Genomic DNA, 18,495 nt, shown 5'->3' on the forward strand with positions numbered 1-18,495 from the left:
CATCAGCTTCTTCAGCGTTACTGGTTGGGGCATAGACTTGGATTGCTGTGTTTTGTTTTGTTTTTGTTTTTTCAGTGTTACAGCTCTATTTTATTTAGAAGATAGCAGGAGAATCCATCCTCAAAGTGTGAGGGCATGCCAACCCAAAGATTTGAAGGGAAGAGAGTGGAGGAGCGCATGGGAGAGGGGGAGAGAGAGAGAGGGAGAGAGAGAGAGAGAGCACACGCACGCGGGAGAGAGAGAGAGAGAGAGCGCATGCATGCAGGAGAGGAAGAGAGAGAGAGCAACGCTTTGGCGCCTCCTTTTATATGTTTTCTTCCTCCCCCTGGGCCTGCCCTATGCAAATTGGGCTTAGCCAGGAGTGCTGTTCGTTCTACCTGAAGTCTTCACTCTGCTCCTCGGACCTTCCTTTGACCTTCCTTGTTTTTTAGCCACTGCCATTTTGGACTCCGTTTCCCTATTCTACCTACCTAACATTCCCCCCTCAAGAGATGGGAGGCCCAATTCTCTGGGAACAGGGGCGTTGAGGTCTTTCTGGCTACTTCCTGCTGAACTGGGGCGGTGAGGGGTTTTGGGCCTCCCCCTCTTGCTAGTCTCAAGCCTCAGAGTCCTTATAGCGGTGTCCATCTAAGGGTGTGATATTTTTCGTGGTCGGCTGTAGTTTTATATCTTTGTTGAACTGGCACTGCATGTTGTAGCTTGTTGACCTGGGCAGAGACAAAGCAGGTTAGACAATTGACAGTTCATGGAATAATCATAAGTATCATCAATATAGCATAATAAGGACTAGTAGGGTCATTATTCATTTTTAAATTCACATCGCCAGGATGGCTCAAGTCCCTCCTTGTTCAGGTATCAGAAGATCTATCTCTTGTCTGTTTTGGAATACAATCTCTGTCAAGCTGTGTTGGCTGTTTAGAGCTATCCTGAGAAATCTTACCCCCCAAAACTAGATTTTGGGGGTATTCATTCAGATGGCACTCATTGGTAGTCCTGAATAGGTATTTGAGATCTCCCAGGGGCTCACAGATGTATTGAGTGTCCTCTTCTGTCTTCTTCCATGGCTTGACTTGTGAGTAGTTAATCTAGGAGTCATGTCCTGGTACCTTGACTGCCGGCTCTTCTTTTTCCATCCAAGACAAAGCTGCTTCCATCAGTGTACCAGATTTCCTCAGAATTGGTCAGAGGATCTTCTGACAATCCCTCTTGGGGTTTTGTCCAGTGGTCCAAGGTTTCTGCCACATCAGTTGCACCCTTGGCTCCAGCCCCGTGATGGTTATCTGTGACAGGCGGGCTGGCTGGAGCAGGCTGCTTCAGTCCTCTTGAACCATCGTGAGAGTAGGCTTGGCGCTTGACCTTGAGGCTCTTGGGTCCCAAGGGCAGAGTGCCGCCCAATGTCCCAGTTGATGGCATTTGTGGGAAGCCGTTCTAGGAGACTTGTCGCGGTTTGGACACTCTTTGGCCCAGTGCCCCGCCTGTCTACAGATCAGGCATTTGCCTCGTGCCTTGTCCTTCAAGGACTCGGGGTTTGCCATAGGGCTTCTCTGGAGGGCGGCCAGCATCTGGGCATGCCTTGTCTCTTTCTTTCTCTCCTTCTCCTGGGCCTTGGCCTCCTTCTCCTGTTCTCTTAACTGGAGGTCTTCTGGGATCCGAGACTGGGCCGCGTGACCTTTCTGCTGAGTTTATTTTTCACTGTCCCGGTTTCCAGCACGATGGGCCTTCCCCTGTGGTGGGTTTCTTCGCCTTCTGCTTCTAGCGCAGGAGCTTCGCTGAGTTGGGCTCCTGCTGTGCTTGGCCTCTTCCGCGCAGAGGTTGTTTCAGCCTGGTTACATCCGAGTCACGGCACCATAGATGTCATGCGAGTGTATGTTCCTTGGTTCTTTGTCTTGTCACAACAAAGATTTGGAGCAACGGACATTAAAGCCCTCGGCGCGTCACAGCTCTCGGGTCTTGGACAAACCGTGTTATAGCTCTTAGGCAAATCAGTGTTACAGCTCTATTTTATTTGGAAGATAGCAGGAGAATCCATCCTCAAAGTGTGAGGGCATGCCAACCCAAAGATTTGAAGGGAAGAGAGTGGAGGAGCGCATGGGAGAGGGGGAGAGAGAGAGAGAGAGAGAGAGAGAGAGAGAGCGCGCACATGTGGGAGAGGAAGAGAGAGAGAGAGAAAGACCACATGCACGCAGGAGAGGAAGAGAGGGATTACTGTGATATTGAATGGTTTGCCTTGGAAATGAACAGAGATCATTCTGTCGTTTTTGAGATTGCATCCAAGTACTGCATTTCAGACTCTTGTTGACCATGATGGCTACTCCATTTCTTCTGAGGGATTCCTGCCCGCAGTAGTGGATATAATGGTCATCTGAGTTAAATTCACCCATTCCAGTCCATTTTAGTTTGCTGATTCCTAGAATGTCGACATTCACTCTTGCCATCTCCTATTTGACCACTTCCAATTTGCCTTGATTCATGGACCTGACATTCCAGGTTCCTATGCAGTATTGCTCTTTACAGCATCAGACCTTGCTTCTATCACCAGTCACATCCACAACTGGGTATTTTTTTTGCTTTGGCTCCATCCCTTCATTCTTTCTGGAGTTATTTCTCCACCTACAGACCTGGGGAGTTCCTCTTTCAGTATCCTATCATTTTGCCTTTTCATACTGTTCATGGGGTTCTCAAGGCAAGAATACTGAAGTGGTTTGCCATTCCCTTCTCCAGTGGACCACATTCTGTCAGACCTCTCCACCATGACCCGCCCATCTTGGGTGGCCCCATGGGCGTGGCTTAGTTTCATTGAGTTAGACAAGGCTGTGGTCCTAGTGTGATTAGATTGACTAGTTTTCTGTGATTATGGTTTCAGTGTGTCTGCCCTCTGATGCCCTCTTGCAACACCTACCGTCTTACCTTGGGTTTCTCTTACCTTGGACATGGGGTATCTCTTCATGGCTGCTCCAGCAAAGCACAGCCACTGCTCCTTACCTTGGGCTAGGGGTATCTCCTCACCACCAGCCCTCCTGACCGTGAACGTGGAATAGCTCCTCTAGGCCCTCCTGCGCCTGCACAGCCACTGCTTCTTGGACATGGGGTTGCTCCTCCCAGCCACTGCCCCTGGCCTCAGGCATGGGGTAGCTCCTCCTGGCCGCCGCTCCTCGGGCATGGGGTCCTCCCGGCTGCTGCCCCTGACCTCAGTGTGGGGTAGCTCGTCTCTCCCGTGCTTGTACGCAGTCACAGCCGCCCACGCTCTTTGGGGATAGTGAACTATGGGATAGTGCAACTAAAAAAAGAAAACATAAATAAATTAGAAATATGTTTATATCACAATATTGTTAAGATGTTAGGTTTTCCCGAGTTGATCTGTGGATTCAACTCCAATCAAAATTTAAACAGGTGATTTTGGTAGAAATTAATAAGCTTTTCTAAAATCTCTGTGAAAAAAAAAAAACTATGAGGAAATATAAATGACCTAACTGTTTTGAAAAAGGACTACATTGGAAGACTCACGTCACCTGATGAAGATTTTCTGTAAAGCTACAGTGATCAATAGTCAGTATTCGATAAGAATGGGCATACAGAATAGAAAGACCAGAAACAGACCAACACATGTGTGGGCAGGTAATTTTCAACAAAGATGCTAAGACAATTGACTAGGGAAGTTTTTTCTTTTCAACAAATGGTGCTGTAACAATTGGATACCTATATGCGGAGAAGGCACTGGCACCCCACTCCAGTACTCCTGGAAGATCCCATGGACGGAGGAGCCATGGAGTCGCTGGGAGTCGGATACTACTGAGCGACTTCACTTTCACTTTTCACTTTCATGCATTGGAGAAGGCAATGGCAACCCACTCGTGTTCTTGCCTGGAGAATCTCAGGGACAGGGGAGCCTGGTAGGCTGCTGTCTATGGGGTTGTTAAGAGTCAGACACGATTGAGCGACTTCACTTTCACTTTTCACTTTCATGCATTGGAGAAGGAAATGGCAACCCACTCCAGTGTTCTTGCCTGGAGAATCTCAGGGACGGGGGAGCCTGGTGAGCTGCCGTCTATGGGGTCGCACAGAGTCAGACACTACTGAAGCGACTTAGCAGCAGCATGCCAAAAAAAGAGAGCTTTTTTTCCTCCTCTTTCCATGCAACATATATAGAAATAAGTGCTAATGAATCGTAGACTGACTTAATAAACAGAGAAGATCTTACTGACTGGCTTAGGCGGTAATTTTTTTTTAATTGAAGTATAGTTGATTTACAGTGTTGTTTTAATTACAGCAAAGTGAATCAGCCATGCACACGCAGATACACATTCTTCTTCATATTCTTCTACATTATGGTTTTTCACAGGATATTGGATAGAGTTCCCTGTGCTGTGCAGTAGGGCCTTGTTGTTCATCCATTGTGTGTATAGTAGTTGGCATCTGCTAACCCCAGCCTCCCAGTCTATTCCTCCCCCATGCTCCCATTCCCTGGGCAACCACAGGTCTGTTCTCTGTGTCTGTGAGTCTTTTGCTGTTTCATAAATAAGTTTGAGTCATTTTAGATCCCACATATAAGGGGACTAACTTTGCTTAGTATGATCAGTTCTAGTTGCATCTATGTTGGTGCAAATGGCATTACTGCTTTTAAATGGCTGAATAGTGTTGCATTGTATGTGTTTATAGATAGATATATGTATATATGTCTTCTTTATTCATCTGTCTGTGGACATTTAGGTTGTTTGCATGTCTTGGCTATTGTGAATAGTGTGCTGTGAACATGAGGGGTGCATGTATCTTTTTGAATTATAGTTTTATCTGGATATAGGCCCAGGAGTGGGCTTACTGGATTGTATGACAACTCTGTTTTTTGGTATTTTGAGGAAACTCTGCACTGTTTTCCATAGTGGCTGTACCAACTTAAATTCCTACGAACAGTGTAAGAAGTTTCCCTTTTCTCCACACCCTCTCCAGCATTTATTATTTGTAGACTTTTTAATGATGGCCATGCTAACCATTGTGAGGTGATACCTCATTTTAGTTTTGACTTGCATTTCTCTAATAATTAGCAATGATGATTTCATCTTTTCATTTGCTTGTTGGTCATCTGTATGTCTTCTTTGGAGAAATGTCTATTTGGGTCTTTTGCCCATTTTTTGATTGGGTTTTTAAAAAATTTTTGTTATCGAGTTGTATGAGCTGTTTGAGTGATTTCTTAAATAGAATACAAAAATTCATGAACTATAAAAGAAAAATTTAGTAAACTGTATTTTATCAAAACATACTCTTCAAAAGACACTGTTAAAAAGATGACCATGCAGGCCAGAGGCTGTGACATATTTGCAAAAAACAGATACTTGATAAAGTTCTTGAACTAGAATGTATTAAAAACTCCTTAGACTTAATAAGACAAACCAATTTTTTAAGTTGTATTTTTTTTAGGGTAGTTTTAGGTTGACAGACAAACTGAGGGAAAGGTACAGAGAATTCATACTCCTTTACCCCATATGCTTAGCCTCTGTCATTATTAATATCCCCCGCCAGAGTGTTTGATTATTACAATAAAAATTCAATTTTAAAAAGGCAAAAGTTTGAACAGCACTTTACTGAAGATCTTTACCAAAGCATATATATGGATGATAAAGAAGCATATGTGAAGATCGTTTGTCATTGAGGAAGTACAGATCAGCCACAGTGAGAAACCACTGCACACCAGCCAGAATGACTCGTATTAAAAATACCAAGTGTTGGCAGGAACGTAGAGCAGCTGGAGCTCTGCTTTACTGATCTTGACTGTTTCAGTCATTTTGGGAAACAGTTTGGCAGTTTCAGAGTTAAGCACCAGGTTATCATCTGGCCCAGCAATCCCACTCCTAAGTGTTTATCTAACAGAAGAAGGCATGTTCCCTCACAGAGCAGATACTTAATGGTTTTTATAGGTCTGATTAGTAGCTCAAAAGTAGAAAGGACTGAAATGTTCACCAGGTGGTGAACGGATAAACAGACTGGGGTGCATTCATATCCTTGCATATTACTCAGCAAACTACTGATACAACATAGATGAGTTGTGAAATTTAACGTGGCAGGAAAAAGACTGCTTACTGATTAATTCAGATTATATGAAACATAAAAGAAGGTGAGACCAGAGCAATGGAAAGCAGGTTAGTGGTTTCCAGCGGCAACAGGTGGCAGAGGAGTCCAAGGGTACTTTGTGGTGTTGGAGACATTCAGTGTTGTGATAGACAGTGGCTACTTGACTGTGTACTATTGGCAAGACCAACTAACTGTAGGCTTAAAGTAGACCCCCTCCAAAAAGGAAGGATCACGGAAGACAGTTTATATGGGAGGGTTCCAGAAATGCTGAGCACGTTAGCTAAAACTGAACATTTTCCTCCAGTGCATCCACAGCGTGAGATCCACACATTACTGTCAAGGCCCAGTTAGCAGATGCCCCCGTCTGGAGGTTCTGCTGGCTGTGTCACTCTTAGTTTTTCAGATCTAGAAGCTGGGGAGGAAATTTCAGGAACGAGGACAGTGTGAGTTTGTTGAATGTGTTACAGTGGGCTGACCAGTGCTTTCATTTCTTTTGTTGGATAGGAATGTGAAACCAAGATTGCACAAGAAATAGCCAGTCTTTCAAAAGAGGATGTTTCCAAAGAAGAAATGAATGAAAACGAGGAAGTCATAAATATTCTTCTTGCCCAGGTAAGTATAACTCCTGTATTTTGCAAGATATTAAAAAAAAAAGAAAAATATATATTTAAGGTATAAACATGATTTGATGCACCTCCACCCAGTGAAATGATTGCTACAGTCAGTTACCCTCTCAATTACCTTCTGTGATGAGAGCACCTGAAAGATGCTCTCATGGCATAATCCACCATTTAGTACAGTGTCGTCATCAGCATTGCCTCTCTAGACAGGCCTTCAACACAAATGCAGCTGTATTTTTTTTTTTTACCAGTACCTCCCTATTTTACTCACCCTCCAAGGCCTGGTAACCACTGTTGTATTCTCCACTGCTGTGAGTTCAACTTTTTATTTGATTCCACAAATAATCAGTGAAATCATATGGTATTTGTCTTTTTCTGTCTGGCTTTTTTCACTTATCATCATGTCTGCCAGGTTCATCTGTGCTATTAAATGCCAGGATCTCCTTCTTATGTCAGAATATATTCGTTACATATATGTGTGTGTTTATGTTTTCTGTGTTTGTATATTTATGTGGGCATGTGTATACTTACGTATTATGAGTATGTGCATGTCACATTGTTACCCATTCATCCATCAGCCATCGGGCTGTTTTCAGATATTGACTGATGTGAATGATGCTGCAGTGAACATCTCTCTTCAGTGTTCTGTTTACAGTTACACATTCAGAAGCTGGGTTGCTAGAACTGTGATAGCTCTGCTTTGTATTTTTGAGGAACCTCCGTGTTGTCTTCCACAGTCGCTGTACCAATTTATATTCCCACTAACAGTGCACAAGGGTTCCTTTTCTCCACATCCTCACCAACACTTGTTACCTCTTGTGTTTTTGATAAAAGCCATTCTGACAGGTGTGAGGTGATATTTCATGGTGGTTTTCATTTGCGTTTCCCTGATGATGAGTGACAGTGATCTGTTGGCCATTTCAGTGTCTTCTTTTGAGAAATGTCAATATAAGTTCTTTGCCCATTTTTTAATTGGGTTGTTTTCTTGCTATAGAGTTGTCCGACTTCTTCTTGTATATACTAACCCCTCATCTGATGTAAGGTTTGCAGTATTTTCTCTCCTTCCGTAGGCTGTCTCTTCACTCCATTTTCTTTGCTGTGTGGAAGCTTTTTAGTGTGATGCAGTCCCCTTTGTCTGCTGTATATCTGTGCTTTTTAGGTCATATCTAAAATTCTTGCTCAAACCAGTGTTAAGAAACTCTCCCTGTGTTTTCTTCTAATAATTTTATGATTTCAGGTCTTATATTTAAGTCTTTAGTCCATTTTGAGGTGACTGATGTGTGTGTAGTGAGAGAAGGTAGTTCACTTTTTTGCCTGTGGAAAACCAGTTTCTCAACATCATGTATTAAAGAGACTGTTCTTTTTCCATTGTTTATTAGCGTCCTTGTCAAAGATCAGTTGACTGTGAATGTGTGGATTTATTTCTGGACTCTGTTCTGCTCCATTGGTCTATATGTATGTTTTTATGCCAGTACTGGACTCTTTCGGTTGTGGGGTGATGCCTCCAACTTTGTTCTTTTGTTTAAGATTGCTTTGGCTAAAAAAAAAAAAAAGATGTTTGCTTTGGTTCTTACAATCTTTTATGGTTCTGAATGAATTTTAGGATTATTTTTTCTGTTTCTGTGGGAAACCTCAAAACCCCATTGGAATTTTGATAGAGATTCCAGTGAATGTATAGATCACTTTGGTAGTATGGAAATTTTAACAATATTATTTCTTCTAATCTATGAACATGAGTTACCTTTCATTTTATCTTTAGTGTTTTCAGTTTCTTTCATCAGTATTTTGTAGTTTTCAGTATATAGATATTTTACCTCTTTGTTTAATGGATTTGTTTTCTTAATTTCTTTTTTGGATAGTAGTGTGTAGAAATGCAACTGATTTTTTTATGTTGATTTTGTATCCTGCAACTTTCCTAAATGTATTACTTCTAACAGTTATTTGATGGACTCTATGGTTTTCTGTGTATAAGATCATGTTGTCTGTAAACAGACAATTTTACTTCTTTACAATTTGGACACCTTTGTTCCTGCTCCATTACTCCGGCTGGTACTTCGGTACTGCATAACCAGAAGTGGTGAGACTGGGCCTCTTGTCCTCTCTCTGATCTTAGAAGAAGTACTTGCAGCCTTTCACTGGGGTACCAGGTTATCTGTAGTAGGCCTGTCATATCAGCTGTATCATGTCAAGGTATTCCTTCTATAGCCACTTTGTTGAGTTTTTATTGTGAAAGGATGTTGAATCATTTCAAGTGCTTCTTTGAATCTTTTGAGATACGATTTTTATCCTTCATGTTGTTAGTGTGCTGTATCACATTCATTGATTTGTGTTGAACCATCCTTGTATCCCAGAGATAACTAAAGTCCTACAAGTTTCAGTCCTTTTCTGTCACTTCCTTTTCTGTCATGCCTGTCAGGGATGTGTAACTCTCCTCCCCTGAAGAGAGAGTGAGGTCCCAGATGCATCTTTATTTCAGAGTTTTCATCCTGGTGTTTCTTGGAACATTAGCTTTCATAAAAAGGATGAACATCTCTGTTTAGAAACGCTGGGGACTGTGAGGAGCACAGCTCTGAGAGAGGTTTCTTATGCATACTGAAGACTTCTGTGGGTTTCTTATGCACACTGGAGACTGGGCCATTGGACTTTAAAGTGAACTTGACCGCAGCACCTTTCATGTTTGATCACAGGTTCTTATCCTCCCGCCACCTGTTAGTTTGGAAAGAAATGTAGGCCTTGGCTGCTTCCAGCTCATTTCTATAGCTTTCCATCTCTGTTCTCTCCTAAGTTTTGTCTGCTGTGGTGGTTTTCTTTGGTTTGGAGGGGCTAGCTAGATCCTGGACAGATGTCAGTTTTAGAAATGCATATTCTGTTAAATGCATATTTACTGTTTAAATATTATCCCTGGGGACATGGGATGAGGAGGACAGTGGCTTGTATTGAGGAGGAAAGATTTCTTCTGGGAACACTTTTCCATCACCAGCTCTGCTTTCAATGATACTGACAAGCTGCATGTCGCCGGGGCCTTTCTTGCCTGGTGACACTGTTGAAGGCCCCTGTGGCCCTCAGACAGACTCTCTGTGAGAAGGTGTTCAGAAAGGCTGGGGTAGAAACAGTCCCTAGTACTCTGCTGTGTGCCTGCTGGCTGGCCTCTTGTGGATCCTTTGCATAACAAGGATCCCTAAGTACCGTTTTATGTCTTGAGGAAAATCTAGTCATTCCTCCCAAGCAAGTTAGTCTACCTTTGCTCGGGAAACTGGGTATTTTAGGGGTGTGCATTACAAGCTTTCCTATAACGTGTGGGTTAACGTGTGTGTATGAAGTGTGAAGTGTTAGTTGCTCAGTCCTGTCCAACTCCCAACTCTTACAATCCCGTGGACTGTAGCCTGCTAGGCTCCTCTGTCCCTGGGATTTCCCAGGCAAGAATACTGGAGTGGGTTGCCATTTCCTTCTCCAGGGGATCTTCCTGACCTAGGGATGCAACCCGGGTCTCCTGCATTGCAGGCAGATTCTTTACTACCAGAGAAGCCCCAGTGTTGTGTGTATGGGCGTAAACAGTTCAGGGTGACAGAGGAGACCCCAGAAGAGCGACCTTTCTTAGACTTTCAGAGGTGCTCACCAGTGTCACTGCTTTAGGAGAATGAGATCCTGACTGAGCAGGAGGAGCTCCTAGCCATGGAGCAGTTCTTGCGCCGACAGATTGCCTCGGAGAAGGAAGAGATCGAACGCCTCCGGGCGGAGATCGCCGAGATCCAGAGGTGAGGGCAGGGGTCAGGGCTCAACTTGGACTCTGGGGAGAGCAGGACAGTCCAGCCTCAGCCCTTCCTGTGATGGGGCCAGGCAGAGCGCCCCCTTCCATACCTTCTGTATTACCTCTGAGGTGGGCCTTGTCCCGAGTGGACCCGCTAGAAAGCTGGGCAGCCTGGAAGCAGACCACCAGCCTGTCTGTGAGGGTGGGTCACGCGCTCCCCGCCCTGTCCTGTCCCCGCACAGCCGCCAGCAGCACGGCCGCAGTGAGACCGAGGAGTACTCGTCGGACAGTGAGAGCGAGAGCGAGGACGAGGACGAACTGCAGCTCATCCTGCAGGACCTGCAGCGGCAGAACGAGGAGCTGGAGGTGCGCAAGCGCGGGGCCACTGCCCTCGGGAGCGCTGGGGTCCACGTCGTGCTTATCGGACTCGCTCCTCGCCTCTCACGGGGCCTGTGGGCCTGGGCTGCTGTCGCTCCTTCCGGCAGGGGCTCCAACACAACAGAGAATCCCACCCGGGACGCCCCTCCCGGGGTTGCTGGCCTCAGAGCCATTTGGGGGGCCAGGAGACAGGCCCCGGGCAGCAGCTCGCTCTGCCCCACAGTTTACAGATCGTGTTAGTGCTGAGCAGGAAAACACCCCCGGGAAGGAGGGAGCCCCCTGGGTCCACAGAGGGGGAGGGGCCCTGCCCAGAGGGAGGCAGGCCTGCTGGCCGTGGGCAGTGGCTCAGCCTGTTTTTGGGGTTGCGACTCCTCGCTGACCGGCCGCTGCGTCTGTCCCTGCAGATCAAGAATAACCACCTGAACCAGGCCATTCACGAGGAGCGCGAGGCCATCATCGAGCTGCGGGTGCAGCTTCGCCTGCTCCAGCTGCAGCGCGCGCGCCCCGAACCCCTGGCCGAGCCCGAGCCCGGCGCCCGAGAGCCGCCCCCGCCCACCAAGGAGCAGGCGCGGCCGTCGCCAGGCAGGGAGCGGAAGGAGACGCCCATCTGAGAGCTGGCCAGGGCGCGCGGGCCTCCAGAGACGGCTGGTCGGCACACCGGTGTCCCAGACGGTCGGCTTCTTGGAAGAGTCATTTCCTTTGTTAACTTAAAATAACTATTTTAACCCTTGAGTGGCTTCTTTTTAAACCAAAAATCGTCTTTCTTTGCTTTTTTATTACGGCAGAATCAGGATTTTTCTCTCGTTCATGGGGGAGCCACACGGGGCCGCCCTGCCCGCCACGTCCCCAGGATCTCGCTGCCGCCACTTGCCCGTGCCTTCACACCTCTGCGGTGCGGGTCCTGGGGGCCTCCATCCTGACCGGCCGGCCCCCCAACCCTCCCCTCTCAGCCCCGCCCGAGTCACCCCGGTGGCCTGGGTCATGGGAGGACCAGGGCGTCCACACAGCATGTTTCTTCAACCTTCCATTAGGACAGAGCGCCGTGGTTGGCTTGCTCGGGCCCGAATGTAAGCGTGTCTTTGCCTGCATAAGCCATATCGATGGGTAGCCGCGCGCTCACACAGGATTGCAGTCGGTGTCTACACAGGCTCGGTGAACTGCTGCTGGACGCCGGGTGGGCCAGGCTGAGTACTAGGAATCGGACTTCCTCGGGAGTCAGCCGTGGTCCTGACCACCCCCTCCCCCCACGACCTTGGTTACCCGTGGCGTCAGGCTCACAGGCACCGGGGTCCAGTGCCATTGGGTCCAAGCAAGTGGCTCTGAGAGGCTCTGGGCTGTGGAGACAAACCTACACGTCCCGGTGATGGAAACACCCCCTGAGGGCGCATCCTCTTCTGGTTAGTATTTATTTCAGCACCTGGTTAACTGCGGTTTTTTATTCTCTACCTATTGCACTGTTGTGACTTGTTGGCCATTATTTGATTTTTGTACGAAAAAAAAGCTTTGTTATAGAAATCAGCATACTATTTTTTTAAACCTGGAGAGAAGATATTATGGTGACTGAAAATATGGTCAGGTGTCAAATATAAATGTATAAAAGCCTTCTTGCTGTCCTGTCGGTCATGTTACATTTATTTTATATTTGCTGGCAATACTGAAGGTTTCTTTTTTGTTTGTGTAAACTCTTAATTTCTATCACGGTGTCATGAATTTTTAAAATCAGTATTTCATTACAGTTGTCTCAGCGTTGGTAAACTAATTTTTGCCAGGACCATTATTGATTAAGCAAATAAATTCAACAGCCATTTGAGGGAGAAAAAAAGCTTCTTGTTTTCTGTGCCCATTCTTCCTTTGAAATACCTGAGTGTACTGAAGCTGGTCTGACGTGCCTTCAAGGTCTGCTTGTGAGCAGGACGTTTTGTGCTAACTCACTTTGTGTCCCTCCCTACCCCTGCTGGTGCTGAGCAGCTGTCTGGACTGGATCTGCAGTGGCTTGTGTGAGTGATGCCAGGTCAGCTGGCCCAACTGGGCAGGAAGGTGGGTTTGGCCAGGTTACTGTCTTGTAGGTGATGGCAGGGGTCTGTCTGTCTAGTGGGTCACCTCTTTGGTGCAGGTCCCGCGATTCCAGGCTGATGGTTTCAGGCTTGGGTTCTGGGGGAGCCGACACTGATGGTCTCAAGTTTGGTGAGAGCCGGGCTTCCTTTAGGCGACTCTGTTTTGGGCCTGCTAACTTACCTTTTAATCAGACTCTCAGCCTGAGAATCCTGATTGAGATTTAAGGCACTGGAGCTCCTCTCAGCTGCCGCACTGGAACTTGCACAGATTTTGCTGAATCTGTGGCATTCACAGGTCCTGACCTTGGTTCACAGTCTGTAAGTTGGTGGTTCTTTCTGCTGCTTTTTTGTTGTTGCTCCAGTCTTAGGGAGATCTTGGTCTGCTTGCTGGTGAGTGCTACAAACACACATTAAGGCTTTCCCAGCAGGATCATCACCAGTGAGTGTCTGGGGCCCTGAGACCTACACCAAAGTCATGTAAGTCAGGAAAGAGCCTGCTGAAGACACTGCTTTCTGCAGCCCAGCAGCTTGTTCAGTGACCTCAGGGAGCCGAGTTTCCGCTTCTCCAGGGCTGTTATCCAGACGCAGCAAGCAGTGTTGGCCAGAGCGGACACCTCAGTGCTCAGCTAAAGGTAATCGCACAGTTTTCTGGAGTCAAGAACAACTCTGGCCAGTCGGGGTTTTGTTGGGCAGCTCTTGCTTTATCAGCAGCATCTGCAGTGTCTGGAAGAGTTTAGGAGCGGTCCCTGACCACAGCCTCTTGCACCTTCTAGCCAGGGCAGTGGAGAGCTGCCAAGGGAAGGGATTTTTGAATCACGAATGCCTTCTGCTAACTGTGGCTTAGTCTGAGGCTCAGGAGGGGAAATGCCAGGATCTGCAGGCTGCATGGGTGGTTTTGTGCTGGTGCCCCTTTCTCCGCCTAGCACGTAGATGCAGTATTCCCTCAGCTTGGGAGTTGCCAACCAGAGGTGGAGAAATAGACCCAGGGTCTTGATATGATCGAGAGAAGGCTGAGTTTGCTCCAGAGCAACTGTCGCTCTGGGCATCAGGGCAGAGTTTGTGATGGACAGAACTACAGGATCTTCAGATGCATGTCAGACCCTGTTGTGTGATAGCCTGAGACAATAGCATTCCCTTTCCAGGCTGGAGGAAGGTTCACAGAAGGTGAGTAGAAGACCCAGAGAGGCCTTCTGGGGTAGCAGTTGGGAAAAGGAGCGTCAGAGAGGGAAGGAGGAGTGGAGAGAAATGTTCTCAGTCCTCTTGGGAGGGGGCATCTTACCATGATGTCAGCCACTTCTCTTCCTGGTTGGTTTGATTTGTGATCTCCAGCATTTGCACAGGACCAGATGTCTGGTGGGGCCTTCTTCAGCTGTGAAATACACAGCCGAGGTTCCACACCTTGTAACTTGGCAGTGGTGTTCGTGGTCCAAGAGCCTTTTGTAGGATGCTTTCCATATATCTGCTCTTTCCAAAGGCATACGTGTAAAACAGTAACTGTCTGTAAAGGACAAAAGACTTAAAAATGCCCGTGATTAAAGAGCAGATGAGGTTTCATTTGATAAGGAAATGCAGTTATTTCTGTGGCATACACTACTCTCACTGTCCAATGATTATCCTAAAGTACTGATACATTTCTAGAAACTTCAGACAATTTCTGGAATACATATTACGAACATATGTCCCTACAAATATAACCTAAGGTTTATCATTATCATTTCTTATTTGACAATTCTTCCCAAGTATTTAACATCTCATTTATAAGATGAGAGGCAAATCTTCTGATTTCCTAGAGGGCTCCTGGAAAACCTGAGTTTCAGTTCAGTTCAGTCGCTCAGTCGTGTCCGACTCTTTGAGACCCCATGAATCACAGCACGCCAGGCCTCCCTGTCCATCACCAACTCCCGGAGTTCACTCAGATTCACGTCCATCGAGTCAGTGATGCCATCCAGCCCAAGTTTACTTTGAGGTAAAAAGACTCTGAGTAGTTTTTTTTTTTCATTGTTTTTAAATTTCTTGGCTGCAGCATGAGGGATCTTAGTTCCCCAACCAGGGATGGAACCTGCGCCCCTTGGAGTGGAAGCATGAAGTCTTAACCACTGGATCGCCAGGGAAGTCCCTCTATTTAGTAATTTGATGAGAAAATGTCAAAAGGATTGAACATTTAATTCAGTAGGATCACAGATCATTGATACAGTGATACTTAATTATCTATTTAAGCAAGGTGACAGTAGCAGATATTAAAGGGAAATACAGAAGTTTACCTTAAAAGTCAGTGCTCTTAATGTTTAGAAGACTGGGTTTTGTTAAGTGAAGACCTGATAAAAATAACGTGAAACAGAGTCAGTTATTCTTGTAACCGAAAATTTTTGCTGTCCACACAGATTACTTAAAAGGTAAACACAAACTCTTTCTTTATAATATAAAGAGCAGAACAATAATCGAAGAGAACTTTTTATCCTTTTAACAGAGGGAAAAATAAAATTCTTAATTTTGCACCGGTGTATTTTAATGATAAAACTAATTTTTTAGAAAAGCTTTAATCCATTTCAGTCTTAGCCTGCTTGACCACATACACACTTCCTTTTCCACAGACATTCTGCATCCTGTGCTGTCCATCCAGGCTCTGTCCCAGATTTCCTCCTCTTTCTTATCCTGGGACTGTCATTTTACTTTCCTTATCTACTTTTCATACTGAGTAGTTACTATCACTGACTTAGTGATTAGAGTTCTTAACCCTTAGAATCCTTAATTCTTGGTGAACACTACCTTAGCACTAGCATTCTGTGGACTGGCAAATTAATAATTTTATAATTTCTAGAAGCACATTTATCCTTGTTAAATTTTCCAATGTGGCACAAAAATTGTTTACAGAGAGACCCAAATATCTTTAAAACCAAAAGTGGATAAAAATTTGTTCAGTAATTAATGTGTCAGAATTTTTATTTTATTTGAAAATGATCTAGATATTCAGTGATATCTAATGAATGTCCATCACTTAACATCTCTCAGTATAAGTTTAAGGTTTCAAGTTACCAAAAAGATTTTGAAAACTATTTTTAAGTAGACATACCGGTAAAGTATAAAACTATTGTTTGGAAAGTTGATTTATAAACGTTTATCTTACCTCTATTTAATTCACTTGTTCTCAACAATTACGTTCAGTCATGAAAATCTCACAAGATGTTAAACAGCTAATCATCTTAAGTTCTCTTTCTTGCTGACAAATTCTGTAACAGAGATAACAGCTTATTTTTTAGTAAACCTAGGTAGAATAAAAATATTATATTTTATGTCAATAACTTTAATGACATGCCTGTTTTACTTAAACCAGCTTTTATTTACTGAATATTATCCTAGATCATATGAACCTGAAAAACATTTAGGTTAGTTTCCATATTTCTGAGAATATATGATTTATGTCACACCTGTCTATATAACCTAATTAAATAGAGCTCTTTACAAATTAACTCTGGCAGTACCATTTGGAGGTAGACATACATAAAGATAGACATAAGGAGATACCTTGTAGTGTCTGTTTTAAAATTTTAGCCATGATTTTAAAGACACTGTAGAATTTCTAGAAGAGAACAGAGAGAAAACATTCTGTGACATAAATCACATCAATGTTTTCTTAGGTCAGTCTTCCAAGGGAATAGAAATAAAAACAAAAATAGACAAATGGGACTTAATCAAATTTATAAGCTTCTGCACAGCAAAGGAAACCAACAAACAAAATGAAAAGACAACCTGCAAAATGGGAGAAAATATTTGCAAATGATGTTGTCAACACAACTTCCAAAAGTATATAATCAGCTCATACAACTCAACAAAAAAAACACAAATAATCCTATCCAACAATGGGTAGAAGATCTAAAAACACTTCTCCAAAGAAGAAACACAGATGGCCACTAGGCACATGAGGACATAGCTCATCATTGCTAACTATTGGAGAAACGGAAATCAAAACTACAATGAGGTACGACCTCACAGCAGTCAGAATGGCCATCATTAACAAGTCTAAAAATGCTGAAGAAGGTGTGGAGAGAAGGGAACCCTCCTACACTGTTGGTAGGAATATAAACTGGTCCAGGTACTGTGGAAAACAGTATGTGGTTCCTTAAAAAGCTAAAAATATAATTACCATACGATCTAGCAGTGCACTCTTGGCATATATCCAGACAAAACTGATTCAAAAAGATGTATACACCTCTATGTTCATAGCAGCACTATTTACAATAGCCAAGACATGGTGACAAGCCAAATGGCCATCAAGAAGAATGGATAAAGATGTGGTACACATATACAATAGAAGATTATTCAGCCATGAAAAGTAGAAGTTGCTCAGTCGTGTCCGACTCTTTGCAACCCCATGGACTATAGAGTCCATGGAATTCTCCAGGCCAGAATACTGGAGTGGGTAACCTTTCCCTTCTTCAGGGGATCTTCCCAACTCAGGGATCAAACCCAGGTTTCCCGCATTGCAGGTGGATTCTTTACCACCTGAGCCACAAGGAAAGCTCAAGAATACTGGAGTGGGTAGACCTATCCCTTCTCCAGCAGATCTCGAACCGGGGTCTCCCGCATTGCAGGCAGATTCTTTACCGAGCTGAGAGAAGCCCATTAAAACACAAAATAATGCCATTTGCAGCAACGTGGATGCAATTAGAGATTATTATAGTAAGAAAAAGACAAATATGTTACCACTTATAATCTAAAATATGACACAAATGAATTTATCTATGAAACAGAGAACAGACGTGGTTTCCAAGGGGGAGGGAGCAACTGGGAGGCTGGGATTAGCAGGTGCAAATATTACATACAGGATGGATAAACAAGGTCTTGTGTACAACACAGGGACCTGTATTCAATGTGGTAAACCACAGTGGAAAAGAATATTTAAAAGATGAATATATAAGTGAATCACTGCTATACAGTAGAGTGTAACACAGTCCTAGTCTTCAGAATCCTCTCCTCTGATGAGAACTGCTTAGAGAAAGCAGGGAGAGCACTTACAGCCCAGAGGCACAGAGAAAGAATGCAAGTCCCACCGGGGAAGGACTTCGGCTCCCTAAATCCCTGTCTTTTGATGTCTGCAAGCTTTCTGAACAGTATGAAAAGGCAAAATGATAGGATACTGAAAGAGGAACTCCCCAGGTCAGTAGGTGCCCAATATGCTACTGGAGATCAGTGGAGAAATAACTCCAGAAAAAATGAAGGGATGGAGCCAAAGCAAAAAAAATACCCAGTTGTGGATGTGACTGGTGATAGAAGCAAGGTCTGATGCTGTAAAGAGCAATATTGCATAGGAACCTGGAATGTCAGGTCCATGAATCAAGGCAAATTGGAAGTGGTCAAATAGGAGATGGAGTGAATGTCGACATTCTAGGAATCAGCAAACTAAAATGGACTGGAATGGGTGAATTTAACTCAGATGACCATTATATCTACTACTGTGGGCAGGAATCCCTCAGAAGAAATGGAGTAGCCATCATGGTCAACAAGAGTCTGAAATGCAGTACTTGGATGCAATCTCAAAAACGACAGAATGATCTCTGTTCATTTCCAAGGCAAACTATTCAATGTCACAGTAATCCAAGTCTATGCCCCAACCAGTAACGCCAACAAGAGTCTG

General features: G+C 44.6%; 1 protein-coding gene across 6 annotated transcripts in view; it reads left to right on the top strand.

Moving 5' to 3' along the window:
- Positions 1–16,162, top strand: part of RALBP1 (ralA binding protein 1) — a 51,765-nt gene extending 35,603 nt beyond the window's left edge. For 4 of the 6 annotated variants that reach the window (XM_060405244.1, XM_060405248.1, XM_060405245.1 and 1 more), the window contains 2 exons: positions 6,568–6,675; positions 6,935–8,277. In XM_060405244.1, the coding sequence (XP_060261227.1) occupies positions 6,568–6,675; positions 6,935–7,540 (714 nt within the window). In that variant the 3' untranslated portion in view covers positions 7,541–8,277. Of the gene's footprint in view, positions 1–6,567; positions 6,676–6,934; positions 8,278–10,316; positions 10,439–10,673; positions 10,798–11,213 lie in introns of those variants that run through there. The other 2 variants (XM_060405247.1, XM_027961055.3) reach the window with 2 other exon arrangements.
- Positions 16,163–18,495: the final 2,333 nt, after the last annotated feature.

The sequence above is a fragment of the Ovis aries genome, chromosome 23, assembly GCF_016772045.2.
Source record: "Ovis aries strain OAR_USU_Benz2616 breed Rambouillet chromosome 23, ARS-UI_Ramb_v3.0, whole genome shotgun sequence".
Lineage (NCBI taxonomy): Eukaryota > Metazoa > Chordata > Mammalia > Artiodactyla > Bovidae > Ovis > Ovis aries.